Source organism: Charadrius vociferus, unplaced genomic scaffold (assembly GCF_000708025.1).
Source record: "Charadrius vociferus isolate BGI_N301 unplaced genomic scaffold, ASM70802v2 scaffold51, whole genome shotgun sequence".
Lineage (NCBI taxonomy): Eukaryota > Metazoa > Chordata > Aves > Charadriiformes > Charadriidae > Charadrius > Charadrius vociferus.
The window spans coordinates 1,904,490-1,918,609 of NW_009646939.1; the positions used below are offsets into that span (position 1 = coordinate 1,904,490).

General features: G+C 36.5%; 1 protein-coding gene across 1 annotated transcript; it reads left to right on the forward strand.

Annotated features, from left to right (window-relative positions):
- Nucleotides 1–2,156: 2,156 nt before the first annotated feature.
- LZTFL1 (leucine zipper transcription factor-like 1) lies at nucleotides 2,157–10,507 on the forward strand. The gene is made up of 9 exons (XM_009894975.1): nucleotides 2,157–2,275; nucleotides 2,766–2,960; nucleotides 3,457–3,517; nucleotides 4,383–4,451; nucleotides 5,876–5,941; nucleotides 6,079–6,156; nucleotides 8,891–9,064; nucleotides 9,551–9,654; nucleotides 10,489–10,507. Exons 1-9 carry the CDS (start codon nucleotides 2,199–2,201, stop codon nucleotides 10,505–10,507), a joined length of 843 nt encoding a protein of 280 aa, XP_009893277.1. The 5' UTR covers nucleotides 2,157–2,198.
- Nucleotides 10,508–14,120: the final 3,613 nt, after the last annotated feature.

Consider the following 14,120-nt stretch of genomic DNA (forward strand, 5'->3'; position numbering starts at 1 on the left):
CGGCCCGGTCCGGGCCTGCCGGGGAGAGGCGGCCCCTCGTCGTGCAGGGGGCGCTTGAGGGGGCGGCCTCTGTTGCCGCTGTCCTGGGCATCCGTGGCAGCCCTGTTGGACCTTGCGAGGACTGGTGGGGCTTGGGGTTTTTGCAGGATCCCATGCTCTGTTAGCTTAACGCTTGGAGATAATGAGTGGCTTTGGCCTGTGCTTGTGTATTTATTTATTAGTTTAATATCCTCTTGTAGCTGCTGTCTGGATTGTGAGATTTCAGCACTGGTGTTGGCATATGTCTTCCCTTCTGTCTGTGACGAATAGAAGCTTTTCAGCTAAAGCAAACTCAGCAACAGCAAAGAGAACATTGAACGTTTCATGTGCTCTGTCATTTGCAGGATGTGGGACTTTGTGGGAGACATCAGACTTGTGACCGTGCCATGAGGAGTTGTTTTATTTACTGCTGTTGTTGTTGCCTAAACTGCCTTTAATTTCCAGGCAGTCGAGATCTGTGCTCACATTTTCAGTATTGTTCATCCAGGTATTGCACTATTAGTGTTTTCCCTGGAGCTATCCTCTGCAGTTGGATTAATAAGGACAACACAATCAGATTAACTGTTCTGTCTGAGTTGCTACATTGCTGTTTCCAACACCAGCAATACTTAGTGCATTGGAGTAAATGAAACAGACATCACCTTTGGTTGTATCAGCTCTCCAGGAACTGTGGTTATGAACCCCCCCATTCATACCTTGTGACATACACTCCTTGTGACTTGTGCTACCTGCATGAGCAAGGTTTATTCTAATGCAATTGGCTGTGCCAGTCCTCCTTTTGAAATAGAGGCATACATAGAAGAGCTAGTTAGTCAGATCTGAAAATGCTTCCTCCTTAATTTGCCCTGGGAATATTTGTTTCTGGGCAATAGGCTGTTGAGAAACAAATCCAGATTCTTACTTAAGGTTATATATATAGTCTCAAGGTTTTACATATAAACTAGCACAAAAACATAATGTACTTTGCTGTGTATTTTTGTTAGTACATCTATAAAAGTTACGTTATTCAGCTATGTTACTCAGCACATTGCCAGGTCCTGCACTTGGGTCACAAGTCTTGGGGAAGAGTGGCTGGAAAGTTGCCTGGCAGAAAAGGACCTGGGGGTCGTGGTCGACAGCCGGCTGAATATGAGCCAGCAGTGTGCCCAAGTGGCCAAGAAGGCCAATAGCATCCTGGCTTGTATCAGAAATAGTGTGGCTAGCAGGACTAGGGAAGTGACTGTTCCCCTGTACTCGGCAGAGGTGAGGCTGCACCTTGAGAACTGTGTTCAGTTTTGGGCCCCTCACTGCAAGAAAGACATTGAGGTGCTGGAGCATTTTCAAAGAGCAACGGAGCTGGTGAGGGGTCTAGAGCACAAGTCTTAATAAGGAGCATCTGAGGGAAGTGGGGTGGTTTAGCCTGGAGAAAAGGAGGCTCAGGGCAGACCTTATCACTCTCTGCAACTACCTGAAAGGAGGTTGTAGCGAGGTTCTGGTTGGTCTCTTCTCCCACGTAACAGGTGACAGGACAAGAGGAAACAGCCTCAAGTTGTGCCAGGGGAGGTTTAGATTGGATATTAGGAAAGGTTGTGAAGCATTGGAACAGGCTGCCCAGGGCAGTGGTTGAGTCACCATCCCTGGAGGTATTTCAAAGACCTGTAGATATGGTGCTGAGGGACATGGTTTAGTGGTGGACTTGGCAGTGCTAGGTTAATGGTTGAACTCAGTGATCTTAGAAATCTTTTCCAACGTAAATGATTCTATGATTACACAAGTGTGCATGTAACACAGACACATTTATCCAAGAGCTTCCACTCCCCTACAGTCCCTCTGATTCTGATGCTTTGTAGCGTTTTCCCTCTGATTGTCTTTGATTTTCTATGACTTTTCTGATGGTACTGATCACTTGAGGACTTACTTCTAAGCACTGGTGCTTTCAAAGGGGGAGCACTTATGTGAGGTATGTAGCAGTTACGCATATGAAAATACTGTTGGTTTTTAGCATACTAGTTAACATAACCCTATGAAAGCAAGCGGAAAAACTAGCCAGAAGGCAAGTGTTCACAATACTTATGCTCTTTTTAACTTATTTCAGTGTATATTTATCTTTGTGCTTATATCCTTATCCGCAGGCAGAGCTAGGCCTTAATGAGCACCACCAGAATGAAGTGATCAACTACATGCGCTTTGCTCGTTTCAAGCGTGGCCTGTGTCTCAAAACAGTGGATTCTTGTTTCCAGGACCTTAAGGACAGCAGGTACCGGGGCAGGGGATGTGGTACTGAGCAAGAATAAAGCAAAATATGCTAGCAACAATTGCAAGTTTAAATGCTTTATGAGGTGACTTCCCTCTGTTTGCTTTTGTGTGTTCTTAGTGAGGAAGAAAGACCCAATAATTTTGCAAATGTTACAAGTCACGTCTTTTTAAAACTATGTTGTTCAAGTTCTTAGGAATTAACATAGGTATTGATAGCATGACAGCATGACATTGCTTTATATCTTGCTTCTGATGTCTAAATTTGATGTAAGACTGTAGTGGAAGTAATACTTGTGATTGTAATATTTCCAAGAGAAAATTTAAATACAGGAACCAATTTGTAGTGCCATGGTGATCTAATAATGACTGACAGTGGATGTTTTCAGAAGGACACTGCATGATGTAAGAGTGGTATCTGCATAGTGAGATCTCATAACAATGCAAATTTGTTACCTTTATCATACGTGACTCATCTTGACTGCTCTGTTTAGACTTGTTGAGGAGACCTTCACAGTTGATGAGGTGATAGACATGCTGGATGGACTGCGGACTGTTGTACACAGTGAAGTGGAGTCAGAGCTCATAAATACAACTTACACCAATGTTTTACTTCTGCGGCAGCTCTTTTCGCAGGCTGAGAAATGGTACCTTAAGCTACAGACAGACATCTCTGAATTGGAGAATCGGTAACATATATTAGACTATACAGGATGCCTTTCATTAATAAGAAAACTTCAAAGTGTTGACTATTTGCATTCTTTTCCTAACCATAAAAACCTATTCTTTTACTATAGTATCAATGATAGCTTGGTTTCAGGACTTCTGTCTATAAAGTAGCGAGCTATACAATAACTTCAAATTTGTCAGGAAGATGTTTTTATTGGTAATATTCTTACTTCAATTTATCATTTAAGAGCAGATGATAGGATTTGATTAAAAAGCCTTTGTTGTCTGAGTAGACTATATTTTAATCAAGGATGGTAAATCTTACAGTTCTGATGCTTATAGCATTGCATTGCATGACATGATCTGTTGTATTTATTGTTTTTGCATAGGACTTCATTCTGTACTTCTAATGAGAATTTTACATGCAATAAAGAGCATAGCATCAAACACATTTTACCAGGCTGATACATGTGTTTTTTTCAGTAAATAAATGCCTCCCGTTTTTTTCTTTTTAAGAGAATTGTTGGAACAGGTTGCTGAGTTTGAAAAGTCAGAATTTACATCTTCAAACAAGAAGGTAGAGTTTTATTTTAATCAATAGTAATCAAATGTCATGTGCAGATATGACAGATATTTAAAATACTTAGTACTGTCTCTTTGTGCTTAAGAGAAGAAAACAAAACCAAACCAAAAAAGCCCACCCTTTTTCTAAACAATCTTTGAAAGTCTCCAAAAAGTAGCATTTTGTGCTCAGACTGAATTGCCTTGGCTGTTTTTAGATTGCAGATTCTGCACATCCAGGGCATGCTTCATCATCCTCATCCAAAGTCAGTTAGACCAGGCATGTGTCGGAGCATCTGCTCCTGGGTTCCCTTTCCCCTGGAAACTGGGGTAAGACTGAGACATTCGCTTGTCCCAAGGCTTTCTCCCAGCATGGAGACAAGAGCTAAGAAGATTCCGCAATATAGATGTGACTCTAGCTTATCTTGTATGATTATGGTTTCATTATTATTGCATTATTTGGTTTTTAGTGTAAATTTATATTTAGTTAATATAGATTATATTTGAATACTTAAAATAAGAAAATTAATTTGAATGGGGGGGAAATTCTTACTCTTGCAATCACTCAATTATTTTTTTTTTTTTCCTTACTCTTTTGTCTTTTGACTGCTGCTGCATTGGTAGTCTTTTGGAAATTCAAGTTTGCAATCCTTTTATGTCTCTGTGCAATATTTTTGTTTTAACTTTAGCTGAAAGTGAAGTATATAACTTAGCAGCCAAGGTACCAGCAAAAAATGAACTTGAAATAAAAGATCATTCATTTGCTTTACAAAAGAAAGCTGAATTGACTGTCAATAGTTATTTTACAGACTAATGGAATACTTTTTTTTCCTCGTAGAAATTTGTATAATTTAATTTTGTAACCTTTATTGTTTCTTTAGCCCAATGCAGATCTCATTAAACCAAAACTGGCTCCATTAAATGAAGGTGGGTCAGAGCTGCTTAACAAGGTGAGAACTTGTCTGTTGGTGCAGTTGTGGTTAATGACCATTCTGCTTATTCAACTGAACTGGATAGCTGTACAGTAATATTTGTATAATGTGCTTGTCACTCTGCAGAGATCAACATAATATACCTCAGAATGTAAAGTAAAATGCTAACAATTAATTAATACTGTAAAACATCTTAAATTCATTGTGTGGTTATGGTCTCTAACATGTACTGCAATATTAACCTTCATTTTGCAAAGACATTTTGACCTTTGTAATTATTTATTTTTCCACTTAATGAAGTAGATTAGTAGAAAGCAGTATTCAGTTTGTTCTATGCAGCTGGCTGGCTTTCCAAGAAGGAAATAAGTTAAAATATGTAGCTGGCAGAAATTATTAGGTTATCGGACATTTGCTATATCACTTGAAGTCAATTCTATTACATTTCAGTCTCTTTTCTTTTGTTAGTTGGTTAAATTCCTCCTAAAGAAATGGGCACTTAAAAGAATTTGGAATTTGCTAGTTTTGAAAACATCTGATTTCCCACTTGCTAAAGATTTTAAGAATTACAAAACACATTCTAATATTTAATGTTGTCAATATTTTTATTAGGTATTGAACTCATTTAGTTCAACTGAACTTTTTAAAAATGCCACACTTCTTACAATACACTTTAAGTAATGGGCAGTCAAGAAATTTAGCAAGCAGTTAGTTGTGTTTTCTGTCTTTTAGCCTGCATTACCAAAATGATCTGTCAAGTACGATGTCTGAATCAAATTGTTGCTACCCATTACGATACTAAAAGCATGCAAGAATTCAGACTTGTATTTTACTTATAGATCAGTGTAGTTCTCTTTCAAAAATATTTTCAAAATCTGTTTCACAACAGTTTTTGTAGAATACGTGCATCTGATGTCTTTTTTATTTTCAAAAAGAATTCAAAGTTTATATGGTGAATTTACTGTAACTGATAAAACATGGTTGTTTACTGTGACACAGAACAGAACATGATATGCAGTAACCTGGTATTTATCTCTTTTTAAGCAGGAACTATGAATAAATTCTTACTTGCCTGTTGATCGAAAATACAAATGATAAGCAGCAATGAGATTAGCATCTCTGAACATGCAATTTTCTTTATTGTGAGTCTTGATACTAACAAGATCCTGAGCTCACTAATCTCAGTTGAGTAAAGCATGTGCTAGATTTAAGTGAATGGTCTTATATATTACACTAGAATTGGAGACTTAAATTTCTTGCTGACTGAGGCAGAAAACACAATAAATAAATGGATTATTGATTTCTTACAGAGGCTATTTTGATAAGCATTTAAAAGCTTGTTTGCTTTCCTAAGCTATGAAACATATTTTTTTACCTGAAATATTTGGCAAATTCAAAATAGCACAAGAGTGTTCACAAACTGTTTCTTGCTCATTAACCCAAAGACAGTTGCTTGTCTCCAAGAAGAAAATGAAAAATTGAAGATCAGACTCAGGACCATAGAAACACAGGTAAATGCCCTGTAAGCTTGGATACTCAATGCTGTTTACGTATTAAAAAACAGCTAAATAAGAATCCCATGGTTATTATTCTCATGTTTTCAACTAAAATATGTTTCTGAGGTTTTATATTTTTCAATGTCTCATAGGCTACAGCTGCGCTAGATGAAAAGTCCAAACTAGAGAAGTCACTGAAGGATTTACAGATGATCCAAGGAGATCAAAAGGTAAATATAATTGAGATTTCCCCCACCACCCTCCCCTGCTGCCTGTACATCTAAAACGTTGGTCTGTATGGTGTGTTTCTTTTCTAGCAAATACAAAAGTTCCAAGTTAGTATCATCATGTTTCTGCTGACATTGTCATGTTGCTGCTGGTCTGTCAGTCAGTAGATAATCGAGAATGTTAGTTGATTTTATGGCATGTATTTTGTGTCACAAAAACCATAATAAATTATTATCAGAAAGTATTATTCCAGGTACTATCAGGAAGTAGTAATCCAGAGTTCATATTCTCAGGGGTGATATTTGTATTAAGAGTTACAAATTTATCTCTGTTTGTTTCTTCCCGTTTACTAATGAAAGAATAATATCTAACCTGTTTTTTATAGCAGCAGTAAAACACTAATTCTTTGAAGCATTTGCCACATTTGATATTGACATGGACAAGCCAGACTTGCTGCTTCTCACTTCAGACTTCAAGAACTCAAATACTTTTATATAGTGTCCAGTGTCCTATATTCTTAAACATCAGTTGAAGTTTTGCTACAAATGTCAATGACCATGGGTCAGATTCAAAATGTTTGATTTGTATGTAGGTCTACCTGTATCAGCATACTGTCAAAAATGGTTTACTGTTTCTTTTTACTACTTGAAGTTCTTTAATCTTTTTTGTAAATGAGGATGCAAACATGGTGAGTTGCTGCTGTGGAAAAAAGACAGAAGCTAGAAGTCATGCAGATTGACACAGATAAATCTGTTCAGGTCACTTTGGTGGTTTTTTTTTTAAGTTTGTACCTTCATTTTGTCAATAATTAGCATTTTCTACAGTTTGCTCATGTATGATTGTTTCTTAAATTTTAAACATTCAGTTCAAACTTTTATCAAAATTAGAACATTTTAATCTCATTATTTTGAGAAACTGACTTTTGAAAATTCCTGCAGTATTTACAGATTTGGAAGTAAAGTTCAATATCATTTCCACTTTAATTTTTGTATTTTAATCCTGATTTCTTTTTATTTTGCTTTCTAACTGGTTTATGGTATGTATTTGGCTTTCATAATATGTTATAATTTCATCTAGTAACTTTCAAAATCTGTATTCAGGAACATTATTTAATAGGGAACTTGATTTCTCACTTATTGCAAATATTTTCTTTATCTGTTTTGTTAAGCCTTAAATTAGTAAAGGTTTAAAATATTAAAGGGGTTTATTAAATCCTGGATAATAGTGTTTGTAGTTTTAAAAGATTGGAACGAAATCTCATCCTACTTTTCTGGTAAAACATGGCCTCAATGTCAGGGCTGCTGAGTTTCTGCAGCTTTCATGTCCTAATTTGCTCTCTTGCATTTTCTATTTACAGCCATGTATATGTTGTTGAAACTAGCTAGTAGATACAGTGCTGAAATGTGCTACTTTATTTTATCAATTAAAGTGTTAGTTGTTTAAAGAAAATGCTAAATTTTATCTGGTTTCACTCTGCATTTTTATGGCATGGGTATCAATAAAATCATATGAACTCAGTTGCTCATTAAAGCAGTAGTTTTCAGACTCTTGGACAAAAAAAAGACTGCCAAATGACAATGGTTCTTAAGGAACAACTCTTAACTCAGCAAATTTGCACTTTTTGTTTGTTTTTTTAAATAGTTTTAAATGGTTCCACATACCAAGTGTGAACTACGGTTTGTGAGTAGTTGCTTGTTGGATCAGTTTAAAGTAAGGATTTAGAATTTTTACATAATTGACTTATGTTACAGTTTAGAAAAATGATCACTGTCTATTCTGATCTGAAACACTATACAATGTAGTGCTTTTTACCATTGCAGTTTGAGACTCCATCTCAAAATTCAAAATAAGCTTTTCTTCTGTACCAGTAGTATTATCAAGTGGTTTCCTATGCTCAAATCTTACCTTCCACATAGAAAAAGGAGCAGAGTTTTCTTAGTTTTAGATTCTTGTTCTTTTTAAGGTTCTGCTGGTTCAGCCTCATCCTGAGTCATTATACTTGTGAGAGTTTGAACTTGAGCTTTTAAACCTGGGAGGTTTGTTGTTTTTTTTTTTTAAATGGAAATCCATAGAACAGTTACATGAACATAATGTTTTGTGACCCAGAACTCATGTCCAGAAGAGTTTTGGTTGTTTCTTCTCACAAGGAAACAGGAAAGTTGCTTCACAAGCAGTTGTGGAGGCTTTTTTTGTAATGCGTCTGAGAACAGTGCAATATCAGTACCTGACTGATAATATCAGTCTTAACACTTTCATCCTTTCTCAGCCTTAACACTTTCATCCTTTCCTACCTGTATTACACTAACAGCTTTTGAAATGGCTGTGATATTTTACCTGCTTTAAAAATACATTATAGCATAGACATTTGGATCTTAAGCTGTAATTTCCTATTTCTGTATGCTAAACAACTTCTTGTGATATGCTTCATCCTGTGGCTTCACCTAATTCCTAAAGAAGTGAAGTACAAGAATTTGAAATCTCAACGTGGTATAGAAGACATTCTAGCCGTCTCTGACATGCATTTATTAACAATTTTTAAAAGTTATAAATTAGATAGTGCTTTAACTATTTTTTTTTTTTTTTAGTTAAAGCACTTCTAATTTAGGTTTTACAGGAATAGTATGAACATAATTATTAAAAATTAAGATGTACCCACTTTATCTAGAATTTTGCACTCAACATTTTAAATATTTCTTCTCTTGCATTTGACATATTTTAAACATTCTTCTTTTGAAGACTAATGCAAACCAGGATATCACTGAACTGGAGAACAAAGTGGCAGCTTTGAAATGCCAGTTTGAGAAGACTTTGAATGACTCTACTGCAAACCAAAAATTCTTGGAAGAGAACTTGGTAACAACAAAACATGATTTGCTTAAGGTTCGGGATCAGCTATCCACAGCTGAAAAGGTTAGCAGTTGATCGTAATGTAAAGATGAGATCTTTACTCGTGTTTTAACTGCTGAGTAATTTAACAAGCATACACTACAGGATGCAGAGTTCACTGGGTCACACTTGTGCCAGTGTATTTTTGTTATTTCAGTGGAAAAGCACGTGTTTATGTAAAATAGCAAAACCACAGCTAACTGCGTGATTATAACTAGGTGAATACTTAAAAAATGCCCATTTGTCTGCATAGAAATTTTTGAATGAAAAGTGTATTCCTAGTCTTCAGAAGACTTCTAGCCTGATTTCATTAGGAAATAAAGCTTGTGTTTCTCTGTCTCTTCCAGTAATATCATTTGAATTTACTAGCTGTCTTCATCTAAATTTGAATAAGTTAGAGAAACTACTGTTCTGAAACTTGATGAGGAAAAGCAAGTCATCTTTTTTAAAAAGCAGATTAGCCTGGTTTTTGTAATATGTAAATAATATGTTGGTGTTATTATTATGTAGGAATTAGAGAAGAAATTTCAGCAAACAGCTGCCTATCGCAACATGAAAGAGATTCTCACTAAGAAGAATGAACAGATAAAGGATCTACGTAAAAAACTTTCCAAGTAAGCGGTGCTGTTCTCTCTGTCCAAACAGGATCCTTGTTCTGGATCCATATTCTGCCCCCATTTTGTTTTTGTAAATGTGGAGCTGTCTCTAAAACTGACTATAAATTTTCCCTTAAAAAGAATTTTTAGTAGGCTATTCCCTGTTTTTTGACAAGCCAATCCTATTAATGGACGCTAGGTGAATCAGGCTGATGTGTGCAACAGCAGCTACTGTGTAGCAAGTAGTGAGACAATTTAGTATGGAGAGGATACAAAATATTCATGGGTGTGGTAGATAAGCCCCCAGGTGCTACACACAGAGATACAGGTGGGAGATGTGCCAGATGCTTTGGCATTATCTTATTTCTTCCACGTTTGTTTATGGGAATGAGAAGTCTGCAGTATGTGAAGAGGTTTAAGCCTGTACTGAGTAAAGAAAGATGCACCCTGGCCATTATATTGCGTAGAAGACTATCATTCTGCAAATGTCAAGTGAGCTTTGGCAACGTGGATGCCTTAGACTGTGCTGTAGGAGGACAGAGGTGGAACTTAAAACTTCTATTTAAGCATCTGCCTGTGTTTTGGGATTTGTGGGTAGGTTCCTGATCAGTCCCTCATTCTACTATTTGGTAAACTGGCCAATTTTAAAATTAGAAAATAGTCTAAACAAATATATACATTTGTCCGTGCCGTAAGTCCTATAGCGAGCCTTGACAGCAATGCGTCACTAGTGGGAGTAACTTATCACTTGGGTTTCATGTTTTATTTAGAGACAAAATGTCTCTTGGGTATCTTCTACTCCGTTTTAATGATATTTTTTTTAAATTATTATTATTATTTTTTAATCCTCAGATATGAGCCAGAGGACTAAAACACCAAGAACATCTGATCTATCGGAAGCTGCCATAGAAAAAAAATGTAGACTGATATTATTTTTCAATAATTTTTGTTTTGAATTGTATATTTTTTGCTTCTAGTGCTTAAAATAACTTTTTATTAATACTAATAAGATGCTGAAACTCCTATCTTACTTCCTTATAAACCCATAATTTATAGGTATTAGTTTCTGTAGCCATGTTTTTAATTGTTAACTGTCAACATTCCTTGAGAAACAGCAAGCATTGAAGAACTGAGACCATTCTCTACAAAGAAAGGAGTTTATTTTCGTTAAGAAAAGAAAGAAAGAAAAAAAAAAACAAACGTAAGCATTAGAGTTTCTTCACATCTCTGAGATGGAAATTCCAGTTGTTACTTTTGCATAGTTAATGTAGCCATGAAGTGGCATTGGATGTGAAAATTGCATCAATGGAAGTAAAAATTAGGAGTAAAGAAAAGAAACACGCTGATTCTGTAACATTATGTCACACTGGACTTCTCATACCTCAGCAAAATGTGGTCAGTAACATTTTGCTGGAAGGTTTTCATTAGATAGTGACGTAAATATGCTTTATAGCGGAAGTGCTGGACCCTTTCAAATAAACCCACTAGTTGGAGGTATACTTTTTCACTTTAACTTATTTGAAACAAATTTGAGCATCAGAATGTGGATTCTGATTTTGCCAGTATTTTTAAATGTTAAGGTGATAATCTGAAAAAGCATAGGGAAGTTGCTAATGGAGCAACTTGCTTGGGAAATAAGTTGTTTTAGATGTTTTCATCTCCTTTCTTATTGTAACCTCACCAGAAAACAACTTACTTCATTCAAGTCTTTTGCTTGTGATCCTCTGCCTTGCATTTATCTGGAGGTCTCTTAATAGTGCATTCTACTTGTTCATCTGTCCCTATTCATATGTATGTTGTATTTTACTCCAAATAAAACCATTGTGTTTTCAAACACCTAATCTTGAAAGGAGCTGGGTTTTTTATAGGAATGTTTTCTATAGCTCTTTTTTAAATATCTGTAGAAAGGAGTGGCGGATCAATAAAGAATCTTGCTAGAAATGCGAACGTGTAAATTACAGATTCATGCCCAAAGCCACACCACATCAAACAACTCTAAAAAATAGTGTACCAGTGGCAGGGCTGGAAAAAGGCTGGTGTATGTGTGCTACAGAAACTGGCATTGTTAAACGCCAAGTGCTTGTCTCAGGAGCTGCTTGAACTGAAATGGATTATTTTTCCCCATTCTTTCTCAAATGGGCAAAGCTGTTAAAATTGCTCAAGTGGTGATGCCCCAGTCAAATCTGCCATACATTTACAGTTTCTAAATTCTTTTGTTGTCCTTTTTCCCCCACTGGCTAAGCAAGATTGGTTTGGGGTAAAGTCCTGTGTCTGTAGCATGATATCATTGCTGTAGCACGATAGTAGGGCTTTATGGGGTGACATACTCCTCATGCAGTGTCAGGTAAATTAATGAAAGGTATTATTTTTTCCCCTCATACAGTCACTGAAATGTTAAGTTCTTAATAGGGATGTACCAAAGAGCTTTCTGGCCTGTGTTTGCTCAGACTAATTATGTTGACACCAACAGGAATACTTGTCTGGGTGAGTATTGTGTTTTTCTTTGTAATGAAACCAATTTTAATGATTAGTTACTGTTTCTAAAATGGCAGGTAAAAGGCAGAGAATCTCATGACACTTGCTATTTTTCTCTTTTCTGGTAAGTCTTTTGACTATTGACTTAGCTGGAATATTGTCTTTGTGATAGGTCTTCATTATCTGCTTAGAGACCATTTCAACAAGAAAGTATACTCTCAACTTTAGAATATGGATAAGTGTCAGTGAAATAAGTTGGCTGTAGACAAGCATGGTTACGAACCTTGTTGTCTCCTCAAGTAAGTAAGGCAAATCTTGTAGACAACTGTGTAGTGCAAAACTGAAACACTGACTTTGATCAATGGACTTGCAGATTGCCAGTTCAGTGAGTAGGGGATCAGTGTGATGCTGACATTAGTTTGTGTTGCACAATGGTGAAGGTAAAGGTCTTGTGTGGAGCTCTTGAAAAAATGTACATCATCTATCAAAGGTGATGTACCTGTCAAAGAAGGCCTGGAGTGTTATACAGTAGCGATTCTCTTTTTCTTGAGATAGATGCAGTATTTTGAGGATGGAGATGACATCTGAATCTCTCCTGATTGTCTAATGTTTCTAAAACTTCACTGCTTTCCCTGAAGTGTAAATTCTAATACTGCTTTTACCAGTCTTTGATTTTCAGAAGCTAATCATGCTGCTCAAATAAATATCATCCATTTTTTCCACTTCAGCTGTTAATTCCCTAGTTATGCCTGAAAGGAATGTTTAAAAAGAAAATTTCTCTGTAACTGGCTGATCTGCAGGAATCAAATCTTTCAAGCTAAGTGGTTGGTTTTTTTGCTTGCAAACTGAAGCATATTTTCTACAGGAATGAAATCTAGGAAGCTCAGGTTCTCTAGTACTGACTCTGACAGCTAACAACCAATCTTATGCTGTAACAGTGATTTGAGTTAAGCAGTTGGTCATTAATAAATGCAGTACTGCATGCTGTCTTCTCAATGAGACAGCATATTACCTGATGTTCTTTAACTGTTCATAAAATACTCCTTAATCAGTTTTTCTCTTGTGAATAATAGCCTCTTTTTTTTTTTTTTTTAATGTCCTAAGTTGCATACTAACATATAACACTTAAAACTGCAAGTGCTTCTCTTTATTTGACAGACCAATGTAAGGACAGCTGCAATCTGGACATTTCTCACATACCTTGCTTTTAGGAAATCCACAGTCATCTGCCAGGCATTTAGAATTCAATTCAGCTAAAAAGTTCTTAAGATTCCTCAGTCTGATTTCCCCCTCCTGGCATTATCAAGGGCTGTTCTTGGCTTCTGCATGATACCAAATGCTGTCAGACCACAGTCAAATGATTCTTACTGCTTCAGGAAACAAATGTGAAGCATCTTGGGTTGTCACATGGCTGAATGGATCAAGCTTTAGAAGTTTGAGCTGTTCTAGGAGGCCAGGCCTTTTAAAACACATTAAAAAACAATTTACTGTGATATGAAGGTAAGTTCATATGTGAGCAGGAAAGAATTGTTGTCGTGTTTCTGTAATTGTAAATGTTTCAAACTGGCTTTGAGCAGAGAATGTGCCCATGGGAGTTGCCCTATGACTGTTAGTTTTGCCAATGTCCCAGTGAAGCATTGGCCCAGGGTTCCTGCCCTGCTCTGCTGACTACAGAACTCTCCCTGAAGGCAACACATCCACCCTTCTAATCAGAGTCTCCTCTCAGACATACTGTGAAACATTAGGCGGCCTCTTTGGAGTCAACTCTTCTCCAATAAAGGTGGGTAGATACATGCCATTCTATTTCAGCACTCGTAATATCTAGAGACTTTGATTTTTGTCATTTTTTTAATTATTATTTTTAGGAACCTGTTAATGTAGTGTCTTGGAGCGTTATAAATGATGGTGATGCTGAGGAGTTGGTGCAGGACTCCGACAGGGCAGCTCACGACTGACAGCTGCTGGTGAACAAGAGAGCTGCCCAGAGACCTCCCCAAACTGCAGGCAAG